This window comes from Macaca fascicularis, chromosome 16 (genome assembly GCF_037993035.2).
Source record: "Macaca fascicularis isolate 582-1 chromosome 16, T2T-MFA8v1.1".
In the NCBI taxonomy this organism is placed as follows: domain Eukaryota; kingdom Metazoa; phylum Chordata; class Mammalia; order Primates; family Cercopithecidae; genus Macaca; species Macaca fascicularis.
In genome coordinates this window covers 11951131-11976365 of record NC_088390.1, presented here as the reverse complement: position 1 = coordinate 11976365, position 25235 = coordinate 11951131, and the positions used below count along the sequence as shown (strand labels likewise).

General features: G+C 42.9%; 1 protein-coding gene and 1 long non-coding RNA gene across 3 annotated transcripts in view; one reads left to right on the top strand and one right to left on the bottom strand.

The window, feature by feature from the left end:
* The window catches only part of DNAH9 (dynein axonemal heavy chain 9), a 374175-nt gene that overhangs the window by 71249 nt on the left and 277691 nt on the right, over positions 1 to 25235 (bottom strand). For both annotated transcript variants that reach the window (XM_005582917.5, XM_065532787.2), the window contains 7 exons: positions 23037 to 23272; positions 17754 to 17876; positions 16535 to 16739; positions 14155 to 14319; positions 10595 to 10735; positions 5911 to 6081; positions 3442 to 3564 (listed from right to left, as the gene is read on the bottom strand). In XM_005582917.5, the coding sequence (XP_005582974.3) occupies positions 3442 to 3564; positions 5911 to 6081; positions 10595 to 10735; positions 14155 to 14319; positions 16535 to 16739; positions 17754 to 17876; positions 23037 to 23272 (1164 nt within the window). The remainder of the gene's footprint in view (positions 1 to 3441; positions 3565 to 5910; positions 6082 to 10594; positions 10736 to 14154; positions 14320 to 16534; positions 16740 to 17753; positions 17877 to 23036; positions 23273 to 25235) is intronic.
* LOC135967946 (uncharacterized) lies at positions 12319 to 23503 on the top strand. The gene is made up of 3 exons (XR_010582285.2): positions 12319 to 12541; positions 22343 to 22501; positions 23108 to 23503. It is a non-coding gene; the product is annotated as an uncharacterized lncRNA (long non-coding RNA).

Sequence of the window (25235 nt, the reverse complement as noted above, 5' to 3'; positions counted from 1 at the left end):
ACTACAGGTGCCCGCCACCTCGCCCGGCTAGTTTTTTGTATTTCTTAGTAGAGACGGGGTTTCACCATGTTCGCCAGGATGGTCTCGATCTCCTGACCTCGTGATCCGCCCGTCTCGGCCTCCCAAAGTGCTGGGATTACAGGCTTGAGCCACCGCGCCCGGCCTGCTCTGTATGTTACGTAGCCTTGTGAGGAAGGTATTACGATGACCATTTTGCAGATGAGGAAACCAAGGCTCAGAGGAACAAACTTGAACTTGAATCCAGGGATGTCTGACTCCAGAGCCTGTGTTAATTAGTTCATCTCCATCATTGCTCCAGTTCTGCAGAGGGGTTCATTCAGAACTGCTTTAGAGAACTAACTTATTTTCCATAAAGGCATCAGACCACGAGAAATTGTTCTCTAGCTCTGGGCCATAGTGTCCTACAAGGTAGCCACTGACCACGAGTGACTCCCAAGTACTTGAAATGTGGCGGGTGGGACTGAGAGACTGAAGTTTTAATTGCATTTAATTTTAATGGTCTTACAATTCAAGTGTAGAAAACAGGACTTGTTTTATTAATTGGAAACTTCTAAAGATTGTTGGAACAACTTGGGTATATGAATCAACCATTTTAACTCTAAATTTTATGAAATCTCAATAGAAATGTTTTGGATGAAAATTTGGCATCTGAATTGAGATGAGCTGTAAGTTTAAAAAATATTCAGCAGATTTCAAAGCCTTCATATAAAAATACAAAATATCTCAGTAATAATTTTATAACAACTGCATATTGAGATAATATTTTGGCAGTATTGACTTAAAGAAAATATCTTGCTAAAATTGATTTTATCCATTTTTTTTTTTTTGAGACTGAGTTACACTCTTGTCACCCATGCTGAAGCGCAATGGCGTGATAGCTCACTTCAACCTCCGCCTCCCAGGTTCAATCAATTCTCCAGCCTCAGCCTCCCAAGTAGCTGGGATTACAGCATGCGCCACCACACCTGGCTAATTTTGTACTTTTAGTAGAGACAGGGTTTCACCATGTTGGCCAGGCTGGTCTTAAACTCCTGACCTCAGGTGATCTGCCCACCTTGGCCTCCCAAAGTGCTGGGACTACAGACGTGAGCCATCATGCCTGGTCAATTTTATTCATTTTTAAAAGCATTTTTTAATGCAGCTATAGAAAATTTAAAATACTTAAGTGGTTTGCATTATATTTCTTTTGGACAGTGCTACTGTAAAGTGTGTGTATTCATTTGTATCTTATGCAGCCCAGGAAAATGGATGGTTTCCACTTCTCGGCATTTATTGTAATCATTCTCCAGCATTTCGTAACTTTGTAATTTGGGTTTCTGTTGCGAATGGAGTTCCCCCTTATTTTTTCCCCAGGATATTATTTCCCTTCTCATTCACCAGATTGGGCCCAGAATGACAAATAAAAGTAAATAAAAATCAAATTACAACTTTATTATTTAGATCAGAGATTGGCAAACTACAGCTTGCAGGCCCAATCCAGCCCACCACCTGTTTTTGTCAATAAAGTTTTATTGGAACTCAGCCATGTCCACTCATTTACATACTGTGTATGGCTTTGGCAGAGTTGAGTAGCTGCTACAGAGTCTGGCCTGCGAAGTCTAAGTGGCCCTCATAATTGCTATGGAGTGAACTGTGTCCCTCCAAAGTAAAATATATACTGAAGAACTAACCTCCCAGACTTGTGAATGTGAACTTATTTGGAAATAGGGTCTTTGTAGATGTAATCAAGTTAAGATGGAGCCACTAGTGTGGGCCCTAATCCAATATAACTGGTGCCCTTATAAGAAGCAGAGAGACAGAGACTCGCGAGGGAAGACAGCCATGTGACGATGGGAAGATGGTGACATTTACTAAGTGGCCTTTTGCAGAAAAAGCGAGGCAACTCTTGATTTAGATACAGTCCTAAAGTTGGTTAAAACAATACAGGCTCTGAAAAAGAAGTTAGAAAACTATCTTTGAGCAATGGTTGCATTAATGGAATGAGCCTAGAATTTCCTGAGATGACTCCCTTGAAGGGGACAGCAGGTATATAAATAATTAAGTTCTAGGTTTTAGTTATAAAGTAAAACTACTTGGATGGATATCGAGGGAATCATGCTAAATGAGCACACCAATCCCACATGGTTATATGCTGTATAATTCCATTTATGTAACATCCTTGAGATGACAGAAAATTATACAAATGGAGAACAGATTCATGGCTGGTAGCTATTGGGAACTGGGTAAGGGAAGATGTTGTTGTGGTTATAGAAGGCCAACATGAGAGGTCCTTTTAATGACGGAACTTTCTGGATTGTATCAATGACAATTTCCCAGATGTGTTCTTGTACTATAGTATTGCAAGATGTTACCATTGTGGAAAACTGGGTACAAGGGATATCTCTGTATTATTTCTTAAAATTGCATATGAATCATTGTCTCAAAATAAACCATGTTAATTAAAAAAAAGAGAAAGCAAGCCAATCATATGACTTTACTCTTCTACTTCTTTGTGCTGCTAAACATCTATAAAATGCAATAAACACGGGAGATCATAAACAAGATTCGTCTTATACAGATGTTATTCCTCACATGGCGCTGACGCCTGTCATGGGTGCTCATTCAACTGCCCACAGGGAGTGCAGGCTTGGACTCCGGAGCGAGCTGGCGTTGCCTCACCCAGCATTCCCTGCCAGGCATGGTGTCAGGATCTGTGAATTGCAGGCATAGTACCCACTGAAAGAACCTTAGAGTTTGTGATCTTGTCAGCACTCATAGAATCGCAGCTAAACTAAGCTGCATGACATGGAATGAAAATAGGCTCCGCCATCAGGCAGACCAAAATTTGTGTCCTGGGCTTCCGGTAAGCATGGGACCTGTTTCCTCCTGTGTTAAACGGGAACAAATAATACCTATTGCCCAGGTGGATATGAGAATTAAATAAGGTAACGCATTTCCAAGGCACTCAATGTATAAGAGCTGTTATTAATTGCTGAGCATCCCAGGCTGAAATGCTTTCCTGCTTTGAGTCTGAGTTAGGATTCAGATGCCTGAATACAGCCCTGGCACCTGCTGTTTTATGGAAATGCTGTGGCAGCCTCTCCACATCAACCCCAGGGACTCACCGAGGAGCCCATGTTCCAGCCTTATGCCCTGGTAGGTGAAAAGCAGCTCAGCTGACTCAGGGGAGCTCACGGGAACTTCCTGTTTCCTCACACCCTGGAGGCAGAGCCCTCATACACCAGCATACACCTGCTGCTTCTCTGCAGGCCCAGGAAAGATGAGCTTGCTGTGGGGACACAAGGAACGGGATGTGCCCATGTTTAACACAGCTCCGTGCTTGAACTCCAAAAGAGAGCCCTGCTGACTTCATGGGGACCAGTGTCAGAGGTAAACTCTGAGAGATGACAGCTCGGCTTTTTTCTAGGGGTCAATACTCACCTTGACAGCTCCCCACGCCTGATGTGAGAGGAACTCCACGGGGCTGGCGGTGCCTGTCTGCACTGGAGATTGAAGCAGGAAATCCAACTCCGCTGGATTGACTTCTCGGTTCATGAGGAGAATCTGCAACGTGGAGAAATGACACTGCATTTCTTTAGCTTGTAGCCAGAGTCCTAGAAACCTTAGGGGTTGTTACTCAGTATAATTATTACCGCCTCTAATACTAGAGTTTGCCCATCAATTTTGGTTGTTCAGTGAGGGTAGAGTGGAAGGAAGTGCATATTCACACACATTACTTCCGTGTCTATCTATTTTCACCCCAAACATCGGAGTGACTTAACTGCACGCGGTGAGTGACTATATCTTGGTTAATAAGCATTTATGACATATCAATCATAAATGCCATGGAGTATGTTTCTGCAATCTAATTGAGCAGATGACGCATACAAATGACATGATCTGAGGAGAATGTCAAAGTGACGTATGAATATATGGCAGCTAGAAATGCGGATAGGAATCCATAATGCTAAAGGAGTTACAGAAGAGAGGAGTTATCAGCAAGTGAAGGGCAGGAAGAAACTAATTTGACTACACTTTCTATAAGTAGTTTATTTTCTTTTACTTTAAGTTCTGGGATACATGTGCAGAACGTGCAGGTTTGTTACATAGATATACATGTGCCATGGTGGTTTGCTGCACCTGTCAACCCGTCATCTAGGTTTTAAGCCCACTGTGCAGTAGGTATTTGTCCTAATGCTCTCCCTCCCACCCCCCAACAGGCCCTGGTGTGTGTTGTCCCCCTCCCTGTGTCTATGTGTTCTCATTGTTCAACTCCCACTTATGAGTGAGAACGTGTGGTGTTTGGTTTTCTGTTCCTGTGTTAGTTTGCTGAGAATGATGGTTTCCAGCTTCATCCATGTCCCTGCAAAGGACATGAACTCATTCTTTTCCATGGCTGCATAGTATTCCATGGTGTATATGTGCCACCTTTTCTTTATCCAGTCTATCATTGATGGGCATTTGGGTTGTTCCAAGCCTTTGTTATTGTAAATAGTGCTGCAATAAACATACGTGTGCATGTGTCTTTCCTATAAGTAGTTTTGGATTGGGTCTTGGAGAAGCTAAGAGATGGGGTGTTTTCACAGAAGAGGAGACGTTCCATGGAGTAGGAGACGGAAAAAGCAGAGACTTGAAATGGGAATTAGTGAGCTGTGTACAGGGGAGAGAAAAGGATTTGGCTTGGTTTGAGCTCATGGTTCACACTGAGAGGTGGGGCCCACATTTCTTTTTTTGCAAAGGCCAAGCTGTCAGCTGGGCTGGAGTGGGGAATACAGGGGGTGAGGGATGAGGCACAGCAACACTTACCCATGAACTCAGGCAGACCCTGAAAGGTGCAAACAGAGTCAGCACACAAGTGATGATGGGATATCTGACTTTTGGAATTGGAAAGGACCTTTGAGATAATTAGTCTGTGCTACATGTTGGAAAAAATTCAAATTCTAAATGATTAGAGGGACATGTAAAAGGAAGTAAATGAGGCTGGATGCAATGGCTCACACCTGTAATCCCAGCCCTTTGGGAGGCCGAGGTGGGTGGATCACCTGAGGTCAGGAGTTCAAGACGAGCCTGGCCAACATGGTGAAATTCCGTCTCTACTCAAAATACAGGAAAATAATAATAATAATAATTAGCTTGGCATGGTGGTGCACATCTGTAATCCCAGCTACTTGGGAGCCTGAGGCAGGAGAATCACTTGAACTGGGGAGGTGGAGGTTGCAGTGAGCCAGGATCACACCACTGCATTCCGGCCTAGACAACAGAATGAGACTCCATCTCAAAAAAAAAAAAAAAAAAAAGAAGAAGAAGGAAGTAAATTTTCACGGTTTTTTGATGTTGAGAATAACTAGAAGACAAAGGTTTCTTCTTAAAGATGCAGCAACATCGGAAATCCCTGCTTCCCAAACCCCTGAGAATCAACGTTACTAAAAACTTTCTAAAGCCAAGGCTGCTACAGTTGTGGAAAGACCTGCGCAATTTCTTATCGCAGGGGATGGCTGCATCAGTAAACTTGCAATCTAAAGGTAAATAAACAATGATGGATAATCTACCAAATTTCTTACAGCATTTCAAAAAGCATCTAGTTATTGGTATGGTTTCATCTAGTTTCATCTTCAGCGCCCGTTTTGATTGATTGGTAGTGGCTGCTGGAGGGCTGTGCTGAGGAAGATCTTAGATCATCCAGGATCAGCAAGAAAAAGTACAATGATGGATTAAGTATGTCTGCCACAAGTGGGAAATGGTGGGGGCAGATGCATACACCATATTGGACCTTCTTGTGTGATGCCTCTATCCAAAGACAGTCTGGACATGCTGTGGGAAGTGATGTTTAAAGAAGAAAGTTTCTTAACACCTGCTGTCTGGGCACTAAAAATAACCTGTTTTCTGGAAACTTCTTCAATCCATTTTTACCTGAAAGGTTAGCTGGGCAAGGTAGGTCAGCTTATCACGCTCGAAGAGCCCGCGAGTGGTGTACTGGTACACAGAGAAGGTTATGCTGTCTATTAGGCTGGCCACCCGCTCCCTGAGGTTCTCGTCAGGAGCAGCTCTCTCCACAGCCTTCTGGAAGACGATACTGAAGGCCTGGGGACAGAAAGCAGGAAACTGGTAAGGTACACAGCCCTCTTACTATATATTGGTGGTCTTACCTGAGAAGAATGTGATCGTTTTCCAGCCCATAGAAATTTTTTCCCAAGGCCAGGCATGGTGGCTCATGCCTGTAATCACAGTGCTTTGGGAGGCCAAGGTGGGTGGATCACCTGAGGTCAGGAATTTGAGACCAGCCTGGCCAACACGGTGAAACGCTGTTTCTACTAAAAGCACAAAAATTAGCAGGTATGGTGGTGCATGCCTGTAATTCTAGCTACTCGGGAGGCTGAGGTGGGAGAATCGCTTGAACCTGGGAGGTGGAGTTTGCAGCGAGCCCAGGTGGTGCCACTGCAGTCCAGGCTGGGCAACAGAGTGACTCTGTCTCAAAAAGAAAAACAAAACAAAAAAACAAAGAAATGTCTTCCCAAAATATCCTGCCAAGAAGGACAATGGTAACAAGAAAACATGCTATTATCTTTTCTTAGTTTGCTCATGTGAATTATCACATAGCTATAAGCATATATGCCTCTGCAGTGATAAGACGAGTGAGTCCTTGCAGGCAGCCTCCTTTCTCATGGACCCTTCCTGCAATGTGGGGCGCATAGCCTGCTTTGGTTACATCTTCTGAACTATACATTATGTGCATAATCTAATATAAAAATCATGTTAATCAGTTTTCCATTGTTTTAAATTTAGATATTGACTATTTAAAAAAGTAAATATTTGGAATGTTACATTTTAAATGTGATGTGAATAGAACAAACAAAGAAAATAAAAGCCAAGGCCAGGTGCAGTGGTTCATTCTTGTAATCTCAGCACTTTGGGAGGTAGAGCTGAGAGGATCACTTGAGGCCAGGAGTTCAAAACCAGCCTGTGCAAGGTGGCGAGGCCGTGTCTCTATAAAAAATTAAATTGTCCAGGCATGGTGGCACACACCTGTAGTTCTAGCTACTTGGGAAGCTGAAGCGGGAGTCTGAGGCTGCAATGAGCTATGCTAGTGCCACTGCACTCCAGCCTGGGCAACAGAGTGAGACCCTGTCTCAAAATAACCTAAGAAAAAAAACAAAACAAAACAACAACAACAAAAACAGAACAGAAGAAAATACAAGCCAAGATAAAATTGAAACTTTTCAATTTGGGGTTATGCAAATTTCCAGCCTTTTCTCTATTTTCCTTTTGTGGCTTCGATAAGAAAAAAAAAATCTTAAGTCTTTCTAACACCACCAAGTATCTGAACATTAATGGAAACCAGATAAGATTTGAGTCTCAATATCTCTTCATTTGCAAAGCAGGAAAATGTGAATTTCTCTCTCCATTCCATGGTTCCAGGGTGTTTCTTGTTCACAAAGCCTTTGCAGCCTTTCTTCTTTATTTAGTTTTAATGATCTTTGCAAAATCTTCTGCCCATGTTCAACCTAATCCATTGTGATGGTTACCTTTGCTTGACAGATTTTAGATAGGAAGAATAGCTCATTAGAGGCTGATAATGTCCCCCCAGCACCACAGAGAGCGGTTTGGGAAGATTCCAGAACAGTTTCATAGAGACAGAGTGGAGAGCTTTCTCCTGGCAGTTACTATGGCTGTTCCCTAAAGCTCTCTCTTTATCAAAATAGCAGTAATCAGTAAAGAAGCTCTAGTTATTTAAGTTTAAACAAAGTGATTCACAATTCAGGAAAAGATATTAAAAATAATTTAAAACTTAGGTACATTTAGCATTTTCCTTACATTAAACTAACTTTGGCTCTCTTTTTCTTTTCTGTCCTAAAACAAGAAACAAAACCCAAAAAGCTTCTTCTTCTTACTTCTGGTGTCAGAACAGCTCTGGTGCTGGGCCTGATCCCACTTCCACAGCATTCTCCAGAAGGTTCCTTCTCCTGCCAACGGGGTCTTATCATTGACTCAAACTACCTTCACATATATTCAGCAGCTTTCGTAATTTTTTGTAGGGCCTTTATCCATTGTCTCATATGTTTGGTATTTTTCATCTTTTTACCAGGTTATGAGCACATATAGTGGGACCCGGGCCTTACTCACTCTCTTCCATGTCCCCAAATCTAGCCCATCTCTTCACATATAGTGAGCACTAAAATAATATTTGTTGGATGGATGACTGTGTCCTGCCAATGCCTAAAAGAACTTAGGCAAAGTATGAGCAATGCTCTAGACCGAGGGTATCAAACTCAATGCCTTCAGGGGCCAGGTGTCTAATACCAAACAGGGAGGCACAAGGACTGTGGCAACACTGGAGGCACATGCCAGTCTAGGGGGGACAGCATCCCTTGGCTCCAGCAAAATCACGCCACGTGGGATGTGAGCTCAGCGTTGTCAATCTTCCAAACCTTCACGAGAAGCCATAATTTGGAACTTACATAACTTCTCCTCATTTTTCAATGCTGGCAACCAATTAAAGTACTTGAAAAGTCCTCCAAGGACCAAAGAAAACAGGACAATAGGCTGTTGGGCTTCCGATTTGAGACCAATGCTGTGTTATTTTCGCCTCTGCCTATCTGATGCAAGCTTCTTCTATTTTGAGAAGTGTTATTCCCCCAGCCATGTCTCTCTGCAGAATGCACACAATACAGAGAGCTGGGCCTCCCATCAATCTGCAGGAGACCCCAGTGAGGTGTCTTTCCCTCTGAGGCACCCTGTGAATGTGTCTTTTTAACCTTTGCCTTGCCTTTGGCTAAATCCTGAAGAAAAATTACTTTACTGCCACTTAAGTTCCATCTTAACTATGTTATAAACTTCCAAGTTCAAAACCTGGCTCTTGAAGAGTTTTTGCATGTGTAAACACACACACACACACACACACACACACACACACACACATATTTTAATATATTCCTGCTCAAAAGACTTTTGAAAGCTGGGATGAACAGTTCCTGCCACGTTGGCCTATCTGGGGTTTCCATACTCTAAGAGAACCTCTTCTTTCTTTGCCAGGAAGGGGAACCGCAAAATCTAACCCCAGACAAAAGCCAAGACCATGGAAACTACAGTGGTCCATTTTCCTTCAAATCAGAGAAGGCTTCTAAATGCATTGTGGTTTCGATGGTTTTGAACACCCTTACTTCAGCTACTTATCATAAAGCAGTTAAACTTGCTTTTAATGATCAGGTTGGTCAATGAACAGCTGTTTTTGCAATTCTTAATATTGGTACGGTGACCCAAACTCCAACTCCCCAACTTTAAAAATGGAGCTTCAGAACTTCCTATATCCGGACACTGTTGCTGCCAAATATCTTACAACATGCTTTTGAACACAGATTGTCATGGGCCTCATCTAATTTCTTGTTTTCAGAAAGAGTCACTGTGGTAGGCTTCTGATGGATACCTATAGTAAATTTCAACTACTCTTGGAACTAGGGAGGTGATCCTACGGTTATTAGGCTTATCATGCCAACTTTTATGCTGTTTTAAAAGATTTTATAATTCTTTCCTGTGTCGCCTTAAACGAAATATGAGGCCAAGTATTGGGTTTCTTTTAAAAACATAAAATATTATAAACACAGTTCATCCGATCTGCAGAGACTCTGAGTTAAAAGAAAAAGATTGGGAAATGATTAAATGCCATCTTCAACCAAATGAGCCCCAGGAACTGGAGGCCCTCTGATTTCTCATCTGCGCGTCACCATCCCCGCCATCTTGGTCTCCACATGGTGGTTTAGCTGAAAACACTTCACAGATCTGAAGGGTGTGCGCTCTCTCTCTCTCTCTCTGTGTGTGTGTGTGTGTGTGACTGCGTGTATGTGAAATCTCCATGTGTCTATATACATATGGTCTCTCCTCTTTCTCTGTGTATATATGTATGCTTGTCTTCTTTCTTGGGTCAAACCAAAGAGGTTTAGAAATGCTTCACTACCTCCTAATGCCTCTTCAACTGTGGTCTTTTGGTGAATGCCCTAGGGGAGAAAGATGTACTTTCAGAGATGCACTAAAAATTTATAGGTCTTTATTTTTTCATGAGTAAGATAAGTTTAGTCAGCTTTTACAATTTGCTAACATCTTTGGTTTTAGGAATATTTCAACAATCATAAGGCAGGAGCTTTGGGGATATTAGGGTCATAAGAAAACTAATTTAAAGTTGGTGTATTATTATTGCCTGCTTTGGACTTTAATCAATACAAGTGACACAGTTGATTGTCTATTATATTTTAAGTTATTTGGGGACAGGGATCACTTCTCATATTTCTTCGGTATCATCTTCCACACATTCAGTAAGCATAGTACCCACCATATCATGTGTGCCTACTGAAAGAATGAGCCAAGACTTGCTGTGGTGTCCTGTTCTGTTCTAGTCAAAATTACCCATGAGTCATGTAAGACCCAATTAAAGAGATGAGGATGGTAAGAGATGTCTGAAGGTAACATAGCTGCTCTCCTGGCTTTGATCTTACAGACCTGCCATAGCTAATGATTTGACATGGATAAGCTCTCACAGAGAGCTGCATTGGCAATATGACACTGCTTTATTATAACCAGGCAAGAAACTCCAGGTATAAGTCACCTTGAGAGAAAACTGGTACATTGGATGGATCTTGCTGAGGTCGTTCATGATGAAGTAGAGCAGTGAGGCCCTGGCAGCTGCTGGCCGGTAGTGCTCTCGGGCCTCGTTGATTTTCACTTCGGTCACCTTGGCCTCCTGGACCTGTTAGAAAAATAAACAACCACACACTGTTCCAACCAACCAGGGCTTCCTGAGAATCAGCATGGCCCCTCTGTGTGAGTAGACATGTGTCTGCTTAGGGGATGCAGGGAACAGGGATGGGGATGATGGGTAGAAAGTTGAAAAGCTACTATGGTATTCCTTCCTAGAACTGGGATGAGAAAGGAGATGGTAAACTTCTAGTGCTTTCGGAGGGTGAGGTGTCAGCTCTTTCAGTTGGGAAGTGTGAGCCACGAAAGCCGCCACACTCCATCTCTAATAAGAAAGATTTCATGGAAATGCAAAAAAAAAAAAAAAAAAGTATGACTCAAAAATGAATGAGAACACCAAGCAGTAGAAATCCAGTACAGTCTTCTTTTTCCTTAATTTTTATGAAATAGTTCATATGTAATTTCACAAAGACATCTTTCAATGGAATATTCTATTTTCAGAAAATTACTTTTTTTTGTTTGTTTGAGACGAAGTCTCGCTCTTGTCCCCCAGGCTGGAGTCCAATGGCATAATCTTGGTTCACTGCAATCTCCGCCTCCTGGGTTCAAGCGATTCTCCTGCCTCAACCTGCCCAGTAGCTGGGATTACAGGCGCCTGCCACCACGCCTGACTAATTTTTGTATTTTTAGTAGAGAAGAGGTTTCACCATTGTCGGCCAGACTGGTCTCAAACTCCCGACCTCAGGTGATCCACCCGCCTTGGCTTCCCAAAGTGCTGGGATTACAGGCGTGAGCCACGGCACCCGGCCAGAAAATTCTTGAGACAGGTAAAAATAAGAAACAAGACTTCAGGATCAGGAAGAGGGATTTCTGGTAGACTATGCCTCTAAATGCAAACCTCAATATGCTCTGCCCTTATGCTCCAAAATAGAGGAAAGTTACTAATAATTTGTGGGAGCACCACAGGAAAAGGCAATGATCCTTACTGAAGATGTTCTCATAATAAACAATTACAAACTGCAGGCGTATTACAAAAGGAAACAATTAGAAGACTCTTTTCTAAAACAAAAACAAAACCAACAACACCCCAGAAGGATTGACGGAACAACCTAAAACTCACCATTAACGATGTATGTTTTAGAGCAGTGGACACAAAAGGAAGCATAAAACATGGGCATTATGAAAAAGAACAGGCATATCTGGAAAAGAACTAGCTAGAACTTCTAAAAATAAGAGTATAGTTATTTAAATTTAAAAAGTGTTTGGTTTAAATAATAGACTGGAGCTGAAAAGAAAATCAGCAAACTAAAAGAGAAATCTCAGGAAATTGTTACAAAAGCCACTCAGAAAGAAACAGAGATGGAAAATATGTGAAAGAGGTTCATGATATTTGATGCCCATCAGGACATAGCCCAATTTTCCCAGCATGGTTTACACAGCCCTATACAATGGAAACTCAGGCCACCTTTCGTGCCTCATTGCCAGTGACCACTTCCAGTTCCCACCTCTTCTATGGTCCAGTTACACTCAAGGGAAGCACCTCCTCCCTCTCACCCAACGTAGGTTGAGTGTTTCTCTTTTGTGTGTTCACTGATCCCTGTGCTTTCTTGACCTCAGCCCTCAGCCCTGTTTCATAACTGCCTGTTTACTTGTATTTCTTCCTCAGAGGGCCAGGCCCTAAAAGCCTAGGATTATGGCAAATTTCTTGCGTATCTCCAACTTTGACCATGGATCTTAGAATACAGTGGCCTTCAATAAGTATTCATGAGGCAAATAAATGAGAAAGAGAAAGAAGACAAAAAGAAAAGGGACAACAAAAGGAAAAAGAAAGCTTCATACAACCCTTGGCACACAGCAGGTACTCAGTAAGTGTTCATTGATTTTAAAGAAAAAGATAAAAAAAATAAGAGATGAAGAGGCGGGGAGAAGAGATCAGTATGTTGGATCCCATCCTCTGACCTACTCTCTCTGTGTAAGTTGGGTCTGTTTCCCTGTCTCTCCTTCCTGGGAGAAACAGCGCTGGTGGAAAACCTAGAGATCACCAAGCAGACTGCTGGTCTCTAGTTGGGGGAATGAGAGTTTGTAAAGCAATTATGGTAGACCTGCCACTGCCCTGGATAAGAGAGATGGGGAGACAGACCCAACTTACACAGAAAGAGTAGGTCAGAGGATGGGATCTAGCATGCTGATCTCTTCTCCCCGCCTCTTCATCTCTTTTTTTTTTTTATATATTTTTCTTTAAGATCAATGAACACTTATTGAGTACCTGCTGTGTGTCAAGGGTTGTATGAAGCTTTCTTTTTCCCTTTGTTGTTCCTTTTCTTTTTGTCTTCTTTCTCTTTCTCATTTATTTGCCTCATGAATACTTACTTGAAGGCCACTGTATTCTAAGATCCATGATGAAAGTTGGAGATACAGCAAGAAATTTGCCATAATCCTAGGCTTTTAGGGCCTGGCCCTCTGAGGAAGAAATACAAGTAAACAAGCACCAAGCCGAATGCTGTTGACCCAACATTCGGTTGACTCTTCCTCCTTTCAATCTCATCACTCCAACCTCAGCTGTCCATCATCCCAGAGTGGGTATGACCTGGTTTATCTGTCTTACCCATCATTGCTTTTCATATTTCCTACCTTGTCTCTACCTAGAACGAAGTCTTTCATATTTGGAGAAATCCCAATAATCTGGCAATAAGCATCTTCCCTCAAAGGTATATTGTTCCTGGACACTGTTACAGATATGCTCTGTCCTGCTCAGAGCCAATATCTCCAATGCTCTTCGGATCGAAGCGCAGGACTGAGATGGCAAAAGACCTTGTTGGAGGTTTGGTGGTATGCTGGGACAGAGCATGGGGTGGGCCCCTTTCCCATCACATCCCGTCTTCTAGTCCTCACAGCGGGGACCAAGGGCCTTCCAAACATTGTAAAATAAAGGAAGCTACACACAACAGGGCACTGCGTCATTGCTTCCCAGGATGATACAGTTTTTGAGAGCTGAGTTTCCTAGGAAGTCGTTGAGATTTTCTCATTAAGATCAGACTTGTGAGAGTCTGCGGTCTGGTGGGTTTTGTCAGGATGCCATCATGCCCAAACCAGTCAGCTTTTACAGCAATGCAATTCCTTAGCTTCAGGGCAATTCCACACACTATCTGAGGTATCCATTTTGTGCGACCATTCCCTGCACAGAATACCAGGCCCTGCAAAGGCTTAAGTGTTCATCAAATGTGGATGGAGTTGAGACATCAAAAGTATTTTCCAGAAGGTGGGAACTACATAATACAAGATGTATGGGGTAGTCACTTCAGGAATCCTGCCTAGGTAGACTTTCTAGAAGAACCTTGCTAAGACAGAAAAGCCATGTGTGACTTTGACTTCTTTTTTTTCTAAAAGTCAGACTCATTGTCTAAGAGGAGAGAAAATTGGAGGAGGACTCCAGCCGAGGCTGCCTCCCCTGACTAACCAGAGGAGTTTTACCTTTTTCTCAACTTCGGCAGCAGTCTGCTTGGTGACCTCTAGGTTTTCCACCAGCGCTGTTTCTCCCAGGAAGTTCCCAGAGGCGGAGGAGAGGCGAGAGAGGAGACTGTCTTCCAACGTTTTCAGGGTAATTTTGAATCCATTCTGCTGCTTTGTGAGATTGGACTGCAAATATCAAGCCAGAGACAGTCAGGTGCAGATGCCCAGGGCATCCTGCTCTAAGGGTATGCCTGAATAGGGCCAAAGTCCCTTGCCTTAAAGATGGTAAACTGGAGGCAGAATGGCAAAGAGCTTCAGACCATGAGCAGGAGACAAGCAGAGGAGTCAAAATTGGTGCCCAACGGTACAATATTCTGGGCACATGGCCTTGAGCCAGTTTACCCTCTTTACTCCTCTGTAATCCCAGTCCCCAGCTGTAGGATTTCTGTGCTGTGCTTAATGCACAATGGGCAACACACTGCATTATCAGCGTTCACTAAACGGAGTTTATTTCTGTGACTAGAGGGTTAGGGTCCAGTTTTAGTTCTCTGGAGAGTTCTCTCTATTACCAATTTACTTTAAGGAACAACTCTCCTATGGCTTACTTTGAAAAAAAAGTCAGCAGAATCCGTCTTCCAGTTTAGACTGTGTAAAACCTTCCTCGAGGCTGGAGTGGGGTGCCGGTATCCAAGCGGATCTCATCCCATCCTCCCTTTCTGCTCCGTATCCTAAAGCACTAACTTCAGGCAGCTGTAGTGTCTTTGCCCTTGTACAGCCTTTGGATCCGTGGGAAGAACAACCTTCCTGTTGGAGGTTCCAGCCACAGCCACCCTGACCTTTCTTCTGTTTCTTAAAACCATATATCTTGATCCTGCCTTAAGACCAGGATTTGCTGTTCTCTGTGCTGGGAATGTTCTGTGCCCAGAGGCTTTACAATTATTTAGGAATTAGCTCAGATGCCAACTCCTCACAGAATCTTTTTCTGACCACCACTGTTCAAATTTGCCCTCTGGCTTTCCAGTATTACCCTGTTTTACTTTCTTAAAAATTCTTGTCGCTATCTGAATGGCATTGTTCATTTGTTTACATTGCTGTTTTCTGTGTTCCTCCACTAGAGTGTAGATTCCATGAAGGCTGGGACATGGTTTTCTTTGTTCACTGCTGAATCCTCCATACCTCAAATCCTGCCTGTTACAGGGTTGGTGCTCCCAAGGTATCTGTTCAATGAATGAATGGTTGCAGGAAGCGGAGTCCCAGGGAACCCTGAACTCAAGCTCTCATGCACTGGAATTCCAACCCCCAACCCCACATATTATATAATCTAATCACATTTAAAGAGAGGACAAAAAGCATGTTATCTGCTATGGATTGAATTGTGTTGTCCTAAAAGTCCTATGTCGAAGCCTTAACTCCCCACGTGACTATATTGGAGATGTGGCCTTTAAGGAGGTAATTGAGGTTAAATGAGGTCATTAGGGTGGAGCCATGGCCTGATGGGATTAGTGCCCTTATAAGAAGAGATACCAGGGAGGTTTCTCTATTTCTTTATGTGCAAAGAAGAGGTCACGTGAGGTCACAGTGAGAAGGCCACTGCCTCCAAGGCAGGAAAAGAGGCCTCACCAGAAACCAACGTGATCGCAGACTTTCGACTTCCAGAATTATAGGAGAACAAACATCTGTTATTTAAGCCACCCCATCTATGGTATTTTGTTAAGGCAGCCCAAGCTGACTAAGACATGACCCTAAAATGGTTGGACCTATTTCTGTTACCCTTGTAGAATTTCACTCCATTTAGTTCTGGCAGGTGGACCTGTGTGATCAGTGGCACTCATGTTCATGCCAGGCTCTGCTCTTGGTCATAGGACTGTCCAGTCTCCAAACCATTTTTTTTTTCTTTTTTTTTGAGAAGGAATCTCGCTCTGTTGTCAGGCTGGAGTGCAGTGGCATGATCTTGGCTCACTGCAACCTCCGCCTCCAGGGTTCAAGAGATTCTTCTGCCTCAGCTTCCTGAGTAGCTGGGACTACAGGCTAGTGCCACCATGCCCAGCTAATTTTTGTTTTTGTTTTTTTAGTAGAGATGGGGTTTCACCATGTCAGCCAGGCTGGTCTTGAACTCCTGACGTCATGATCTGTCCACCTTGGCCTCCCAAAGTGCTGGGATTACAGGCATGAGCCACCATGCCCGTCCTTCAAACTGTTTTTGCTTCTGCTCCTCAGCTTACCCATCCTTCTTTTCCCAGTATGGTGTTCCCAGGTTGCTACATGGGGTCGGCACTCTTCCAGGGTCTAGTAGAACCCACCTGATTCAACCCAGGAAAAGCAGCCCCCTTCCGCAACCTCTCCCAGAGTGGAGTACACTGAAGGCTCTAGTGGCAGAGTGTTTTCTCCCTCCTGTCCTCACCTTCAGCTGCTCCAGGTCTGGCCTCTCCATGCTGACCACAGCCGCCAGCAACTGGTCCTCCAGGCCATCCCTGGTCACGGTGAAGTTGATCAGGGTGGCCTGAGCCTGCAGCTCGGGCTGGTAGTGAGGATTAGCCATCTTGGTGTGGAGGATGAGCCGGAACTTGGGATTGTATTCACATTCTTTGTCTCCAATTTTAATGAATCTGGAACATAAAGGCTCACGTGAAGGTGAGGTGCCTTCCTGTAAAATTTGGTTGGGGTCAGAATTTCAGATTTTTTTTTCAAACAATATTGCCATATTCAGATGGATTCCTCCTGAGTATGTCTAGGATGAGCCCTGGGATTCTTTTTTGCAGTAATCTGGGGAACAGGAGCCGAGGGGGATACATGGTTTCCCATGGCCGCCATGTTTGGTTCTACACTGTGTACCTCTAGGAAGAGCCATGCCTGTTGTGTCAGTGTAGATTAGTACATTATGAACAATTTCCAGCAGATGGCAGTGAAGTGTCTGGAGGAAGGTGAGCCACCTTGCAGTTTCCACAAAGGTGCTTTATAGGCCAGCAATAGGGCTTACTTTTCCTCGTGGCTGACAGGGGAATGACATCTATGGGTGAAAATGATTAAGCAAGTAAATGAGCACAACTTGAGGACAGCAAAGGCAACGATGGCCCCGGCAGTGGGTGAGGTTCCTGAGTCAAGCACTCCTTCGTGGTAATTACTCTGCCCCTCATACGAACCCATTGCATGTCTTCTTCCTCTCTTTTCCTCTCAACACCACCCCCTGCTTTGCCTTATGCTTGCTAAGCCCTTATCCTGAGCCAGCACTCAAACTAGCAGAGACTCATTAAATTGACAAGGAACCGAGTTGTCAGAATTCAGATGACTGGCTTGTATAAGATGCTCATACTTAAAAGTCAGTCTGCTTTTTGACCAATTTCCTTCTCAAGTTTCTCCAAAATTGTGCACTGTGGCCATTTAGAACGAAGTCAGTTGGGACGTTGGCTGATGGAAGCAAAGTTTTTCCAGGAAACTTTCTCTAGGAGACAAAGGTCACTGAATAGACCTCTGCTGGAAGAAAGAAAGGTGGATGTGCTGCAGGGAGCTACTCGACATGAACTGAAGAGAGGACATTCCAGGAAGGGCAGACCTCTTCATGATTCTAACCGGGGCCAAGAACCAGCTCCCCACGAAGGGTCAGCGACACAGCTGAGTCTTACCGTCCTTTTTTAATGACTTCTCTCCCAAGCAGAGGTCCCAGAACAGGATCAATGGACTCCTCTAGGTTTTCAATCAGCACCACAGCTCCAGCTTCCAGGGCCTGCTCTATGACTTGAAGGTAGCTGGGGAAGCAAGTATGAGTCCGGGAGTATGAGCCTGTGGCAAGCTATGGAGTCGACAATTTAATGAGACAAGTGTGACCTCTAAGACATGGTGATACAGTTGGAGGCACAGCTATTTGGAATGTTTTCAATGACCACATTTTCTCCCTATGTAAAGTGAGATTTATATGATTATATACACTTTTAGAAATAGGGAGAAATTATAAAATACAAAAAAGATAATGAAAACTATAATCTGTCTTTAACATTTTGGTGTATACTGTGTATATTTGAACATATTATATTGTCAAGTTTAGCTTTGATTGTATTAGATTCATATAGTGGTTTTGTTTTATAACCTGTTTTTTTACATGAAATATATTGTAATCATTTCACCATGTCATTAAATAGCCTTCTAGGTAATTTTAAATGACTGGGTATTAGGCCATATTGATACAACTTAATTTATCAATCAATTAACAAAGATCTAGGTTACTTTTAACTTTTCAGTGTTATGTAGAGTTTAATAAATATGTGAATAGGTTGATTTTCTTAAAGTCAATTTATAAGTCAATTACAGTCAATTATAAGTTGAGGCTGCAGGGATATAATACAATTCAAATGAAGAATAACAATAAAACTTTATGAAACTCAACCAAAGATCTTAAAGTTAACCTAAAAGAATACAGTGAAGCTGGCAAGGAGAAAACCAGTAATGAACAAGAGGAAGGACTCATTACCTAATACTAAATATTTTGTATATTTCAACAATATAGATGTGTAGAAAGAAGGCTTAAAGGACAGCATATACCAACAAGTTAGCAGTGTTTTTGAAAGATGAATTATAGAAGTTTCTATTTCTTTATTTGTTTTTTATGGTAACTCCTACCCCACCCTCTCATTTTTCTTTACAGTGATGATATATTACTTTTTAATGAGAAATACCACAATAAATGATACTAAATATAAAAGTAAATAAGAGCTGGTGTAGTATTAGATAAATAGAAAAGAATAATGACCCTATTTAATAAAATAATTTAATATATAGTAAAATGACATCTCTAATTAATTGAGGAAAGAATGGACAATTTCATAGATGGTATTGAAACAATAGCTACCCACTTGGAAAATTAGTCTGTACCACATATAGTAGCTTAAACTATATTTAAATTGATTGCATTTCCATGTAGAAAGGAAAACTCAAAAAACTTAAAAATGGGCCAGGCCTGGTGGCTCATGCCTGTAATCCCAGAACTTTGGGAAGCCAAGGTGGGATGATTGCTTGAGGCCAGGAGTTTGAGACCAGCCTGGGTAATAGAGTGAGACACCCTCTCTACAAAAATACAAAAATTAGCAGGGCATGGTGTTGCGCGCCTGTAATTCCAGCTACTTGGGAGGCTAAGGTGGAAGGACTGCTTGAACCCCGGAGGTCGAGGCTGCAGGGAACCATGATTTCACCACTGTACTCCAGCCTGGGTGACAGAGTAAGACCCTGTCTTAAAAAACAACAACAACAACAAACTAAAGACTAAAAATGTAGGTGAACATTTTAAAAACTCTTGGAGAGGAAAGACTCCTCTAGTCATCATTTATAGAATAAATGGCTGACAAATCTGATCAAATAAAAAAACTAAAATAAAATGAACTGTAGTATGTAAAACCTCACAAAAGTAAATTAAAAGACAAGTGAGATGAACACATTTTCATTCATATGAAGAAAGAAGACTATACATATTACATATAATGCAACATTTGTATTCAAATAACATACAACAAATCTAGAAAACCATTCAACAGGAAAGTAGTTAATGGACATGAACTAAGAATTAATTGAACATATTTATTAAAGGCCTGCAATGCATTAGGCAGTGTTTTAGACACTAGGGACACATCAATGAGCAAAAAGAACATACACCTGTCTAAAATGCACTGTTAGTCAGCTGGAAAAGAATATTTTAATTAAAGTTTTGGGAGAAGGCCAGGGTTGGATTACTATGTGACTGAAGATGCAAATAAAAATATATCATATTGGCCAGGAGCGGTGGTTCACAGCTGTAATCCCAGCACTTTGGAAGGCTGAGGCAGGCGGATCACCTGAGGTCAGGAGTTCGAGACCACTGGGCAATATGGTGAAACCCTGTCTCTACTAAAAATACAAAATTTAGCCAGGCATAGTGGTACACGCCTGTGATCCCAGCTACTTGGGAGGCTGAGGCAGGAGAATTGCTTCAATCCAGGAGGTGGAGGTTGCAGTGAGCCGAGATAGGGCCACTATATCTATATATATCACATTATGCCTTGGCATTCACTTCTCAACAAAGTTTGCTCTATAACATGGATGCATTGTAATATTTAATATTTGGTTTGGTTAACTATTATTTTTAACATCATATGTTCAATTTGAACAACCCTGAGTGATCTGGACCTCAGTGCAAGCATGTGGCTGTTTGCTGGAGTGGGTAAATCTTAGGTTTCTAAGTGAGGATGACCTGCGTTCAAATAGTGCCTCCATTACTTTTTTTTTTTTTTTTTTTTTTTTTGAGACGCAGTTTCCACTCTTGTCCACCAGGCTAGAGTACAATGGCATGATCTTGGCTCACTGCAACCTCCGCCTCCTGGGTTCAAGCGATTCTCCTGCCTCAGCTTCCCGAGTAGCTGGGACTGCAAGCACCTGCCACCGCGCCCAGCTAATTCTTGTATTTTTAGTAGAGACAGGGTTTCACCATGTTAGCCAGGCTGGTCTTGAATTCCTGACCTCAAGCGATCTGCCCGCCTCGGCCTCCCAAAGTGCTAGGATTACAGGCTTGAGCCACTGTGCCCAGCTGCCTCTATTACTTTTTTTTTGAGACGGAGTCTCACTCTGTCGCCCAGGCTGGAGTGCAGTGGCGCGATCTCGGCTCACTGCAAGCTCCGCCTCCCGGTTCACGCCATTCTCCTGCCCCAGCCTCCCGAGTAGCTGGGACTACAGGCGCCCGCCGCCACGCATGGCTAATTTTTTTGCATTTTTAGTAGAGACGGGGTTTCACCGTGTTCGCCAGGATGGTCTCGATCTTCTGACCTCGTGATCCGCCCGCCTCGGCCTCCCAAAGTGCTGGGATTACAGGCGTGAGCCACCGCGCCCGGCCGCCTCCATTACTTTTTAAACAAATTTATTAATTAATATATTTAAATTGTGGTAAAATATACATAACGTATAATGTGCGTCATCTTCATGTGTACAGTTCCATGGCTTTAAGTACACTGTTGTGCATCCATCACCATCATCCATTCACAGAACTGTTCTTGCGAAACCGAAACTGGCTGGGCGTGGTGGCACACGCCTGTAATCCCAGCTCTTTGGGAGGCTGAGGCGGGCAGATCACAAGATCAGAAGTTCGAGACCAGCCTGGCCAACATAGTGAAACCCCGTTTCTACCAAAAATACAAAAAAAAAAAAAAAAAAAAAAAAAAAAAAAAAAAAAAAAAAAAAAAAATTAGCCGGCTGTGGTGGTGGGCGCCTACAGTCCCAGCTACTCAGGAAGCTGAACCAGGAGAATCACTTGCTTGAACCTGGGAGGCTGAGGTTGCAGTGAGCTGAGATCGCACCACTGCACACCAGCCTGGGTGACAGAGTGAGACTCCGTCTCAAAAACAAACAAACAAACAAAAACGAAACAAAACCTGAAACTCTGTACCTGTGAAACCCTAATTCTCTGTTCCCCTCTCCCTCCCACTTCCTAGCAAACGCCATTCTACTTTCTGTCTCAATGAATTTGACTACCCTGTTTACCTTGGATGAGAGGAATCATACCACATTTGTTTTTTTGTCACCGGCTTATTTTACTCTGCATAACACTTTAAAGATTCATCCATGTTGTGGCATGTGTCAGAATTGTTTTCCCTTTCTTTTTTTTAACTTCAATTTTATTTAAATTTTTTTCTTTGAAAACTTTTTTACTTTTAATTTTTGTGGGTACATGGGTGCATATATTTATGGGGTACATAAGCTATTTTGATACAGGGATGCATGATAATCACGTTATGGAAAACGGGGTCTCCATGTCCTCAAGCATTTCTCCTTTGTATCACAATCTAATTATACTCTTTTAAGAACTGTTTTCCTTTTAAGACAATAATATTCTGTTGCATGTGTACATCACATTTTGTTTATCCATTTTTCTGTCAGTGAACACCTGGGTTCCCTTCACCTTTTGTCTATTATGAATAACGCTGCTATAAACACAAGTGCAAAATTTCCATCACTTTTAAAATGGCATACTCCCCGGGGAAATTACTTTACTTCTGTGAACCTCTGCTTCCTCGGATGTGAAATGGAACCAATAACCTTACTGGTTATTAACCAATTGGTTACTTACCTTATTAACTATGTGGATTAAGGACAGCATTTGAGATAAAACCCCTAACACGAAGACTAACGCATATCAACTTCCTAACGAATGATGTCTGCCTCACTGCCTCTTCCCCATTGCCCCATCCTGTTACCCCAGGTGTCCTGATGACACAGAACAGGATGAGTACTGAAACCACAAGGCTAAAATGAGGGGAGGCATGAGGGATGCCGAGTCCCAAGCCACTGAAGCCTGGTGGGTGCTGGCCAGACATTCTCTGTGCCGTTCAAGTCCCTTCACGTGGTAACTTTCCCACAGGTAAGTACAAAGCCACATGGCAGGTACCAAGGGCTCTCAAGGTTTTATAACTAACTCAACTGCTCCACGCGACCTACTGAAATGTCAAGTTGTGCCTCAGGAGGACAGTTTTGTTCGTTCTATGTGGTTCTAGGGCAGAGGTAGAAATAATGGGTAGAGGAGAGATAAGGGAGGCAACTTTTGGCTAGGTGAGGAAGACTATAAAGCACAGAGCTACGTGACAATGGGATGTGAAGTTTGGGGAGGAAATGTTTAAGGGACAATGAGAGGATGAGCTCCAGAGATGGTGAAGAAAGGACCCCAGAATGGGTCAAGAGGTTGTGGTACATAATTTCTCATGTGGATGAAAAGCAAAGACTTAGTACCCAGGCATCCTTCATTGAGATGATTGCTAAAATGGGAGGAGAAACATGAGACGCCTGATGGAGAGACCAGGTGTGTACAAACCATTCACTGTGGCTTAAAATCTGCCCATGATCTATACATTGTCCTGCACAAATGGCTGAAGTGGGAACTTTGGTGCTCAACCACTTACCCTTTCTGGCCAATCTGCGTGACCTGGAGATCTTCACCGTATTTATTCTTGATCCATTTGATGCCTTGTAGCTGAGGGTCAACCATGAGTGGCCAGCGCTCACAGTTGAGGAGGATGGTGGCGTTCTCCACGGACATGCGGTCGGCTGGGAGGCCCTCGTTCTGCCAGGCAGCCACGTCAGCATCGTCCATCAGCATCCTCAGGGGATCCAGGGTTGGGGTGACAGGAACGGGAGTCTGGTGAAGAAGAAACGCCAACCCACTCTCAGAACAGAAGCAGACATTCTCAGTTGGGTTGAATACATGGTTACTCACCAAATGACACAACTCCTTTAAAAGCAAGATCAACATCCCACTGAAGAATGCTTTTCTGGCTGTGTGATTATTTCTGGAAGCAGGTTCTATTAAAGTCCTGATGAGTTTTTTGTTTTTTTTTTCTCTCCACAGATGAACAACTGCAGAAATTCAGCTCGTGTGAATGATTCTTTGTTTTTTGGTATTTTTACCCAGATCAAGTTTCTACTAGATTATCTGTATTTTAATCTATGACGTCCTACACACTCTCACCCATGTTAACAATGTTATTTCTCTGCTATATGTCTGTGTTTCTTGTGCATGTTCCATGAACCAACCAGGTCCCATGCCTAGTGGGTTTGCTCCTGTCTGTACCAGCCGGCACAAACCACTCTTTCTGCTCATCTGTTTCACCAGCTTGCAAGAGGCTGGATGGGTTTTCTTTTCCTCTTCCCCAAACACCCCATTCACCTGCAGGACTCTTTCTTGCAAACCTGCCTGCTGGTGCCTGTGGGAAGCTGGTGAGTATTTTCAGTCTAAGAACTTGCCTGTGGCCTCTCTTATGCCCCTTCAGGGCTCCTGTATGTGCCCTAGACACTTCCTTTTCTTCTCTATTAGCCCTTTTCTGCTCTCTGAATTCTTTTTTTTTTTTTTTTTTTTTTGAGATGGAGTTTGGAGTTTCGCTCCGTCACACAGGCTGGAGTGCAGTGGCGTGATCTCAGCTCCCTGAAAACTCCATCTCCCGGGTTCAAGCGATTCTCCTGCCTCAGCCTCCCAGGTAGCTGGGATTACAGGTGCCCAGCACCGCACCAAGCTAATTTTTGTGTTTTTAGTAGAGACGAGGTTTCACTGTGTTGGACAGGCTGGTCTCGAACTCCTGACCTCAGGCGATCCACCCCGCCTTGGCCTCCCAAAGTATTGGGATTACAGGCGTGACCCCACTGTGCCGGGCTCACTTAATTTTTTTACAAGCAATCTTTTTCATTGATGACTCCTGTATATATTTTTAAATTAAGGTAACATTCATACAAAATAAATTAACCATTTTAAAGTGCACAATTCAGTGGCATTTAGTCTATTCATAACATTATGCAGCCATCAGCTCTACTTCCAAAACATTTCATCTCCCCCATATCCCATACTCATTCAACAGCGTCCCTGATTTCCCTCTACCCCTAGCTCGTGGAAACTATGAATATGTTTTCTGTCCCCTTGGATTTTCTTCTTCTGGATATTTTACTATAAATGAATCCTACAGTGTGTGACCTTTTGTGTCTGGCTACTTTCACTTAGCATAATGCTTTCGAGGTTTAGACAAATACCCTTTTAACCCCTTCACCTCACTCCTCTCTGAAGTTTGTTTTGCCCAGTTATCCCAAGGAAACCTCTCCAAACCATCTCCCATCCTCTTAATTGTATCTATCAAGGGCACAAATGGCCGGTACTACAGTATCCAGCAAACCTCTGAAGGGAGATCTGCCCCTTGGGGAATCTTATCTGGGACCAGAAATGTGTTCCAATATATTTTTTCCCTTTGTAATCTCATGCATTCTATTTGACGTGCTCAAAAACATTATTCCGAGAAGGAATCCGTAGGCCTCACCAGACTGCCAAAGACATCCATGACACAAGAAAGCTTAAGAACCCAAACAAAGCCAGAAAAATCCTCACTAAGCTGCTACTAAGCTCTTCATCTTCATTCACTCAGTTAATAATGGTTCCCTCAACAATTTCCTTTTTCCGAAAGTGTTTAGGATGAGTAAAATAACTGCTTTATTTTTTATTTGCTAGCACTGTAACATTTTGAAACGACTGTTCCACTAATTGTCAGGTGAGCAGGGTTTTATGAGCTGATCTGAGAAAACAATCATCAAGATAGAAAGAGTTTTTGTTCGAAGGTTCTACT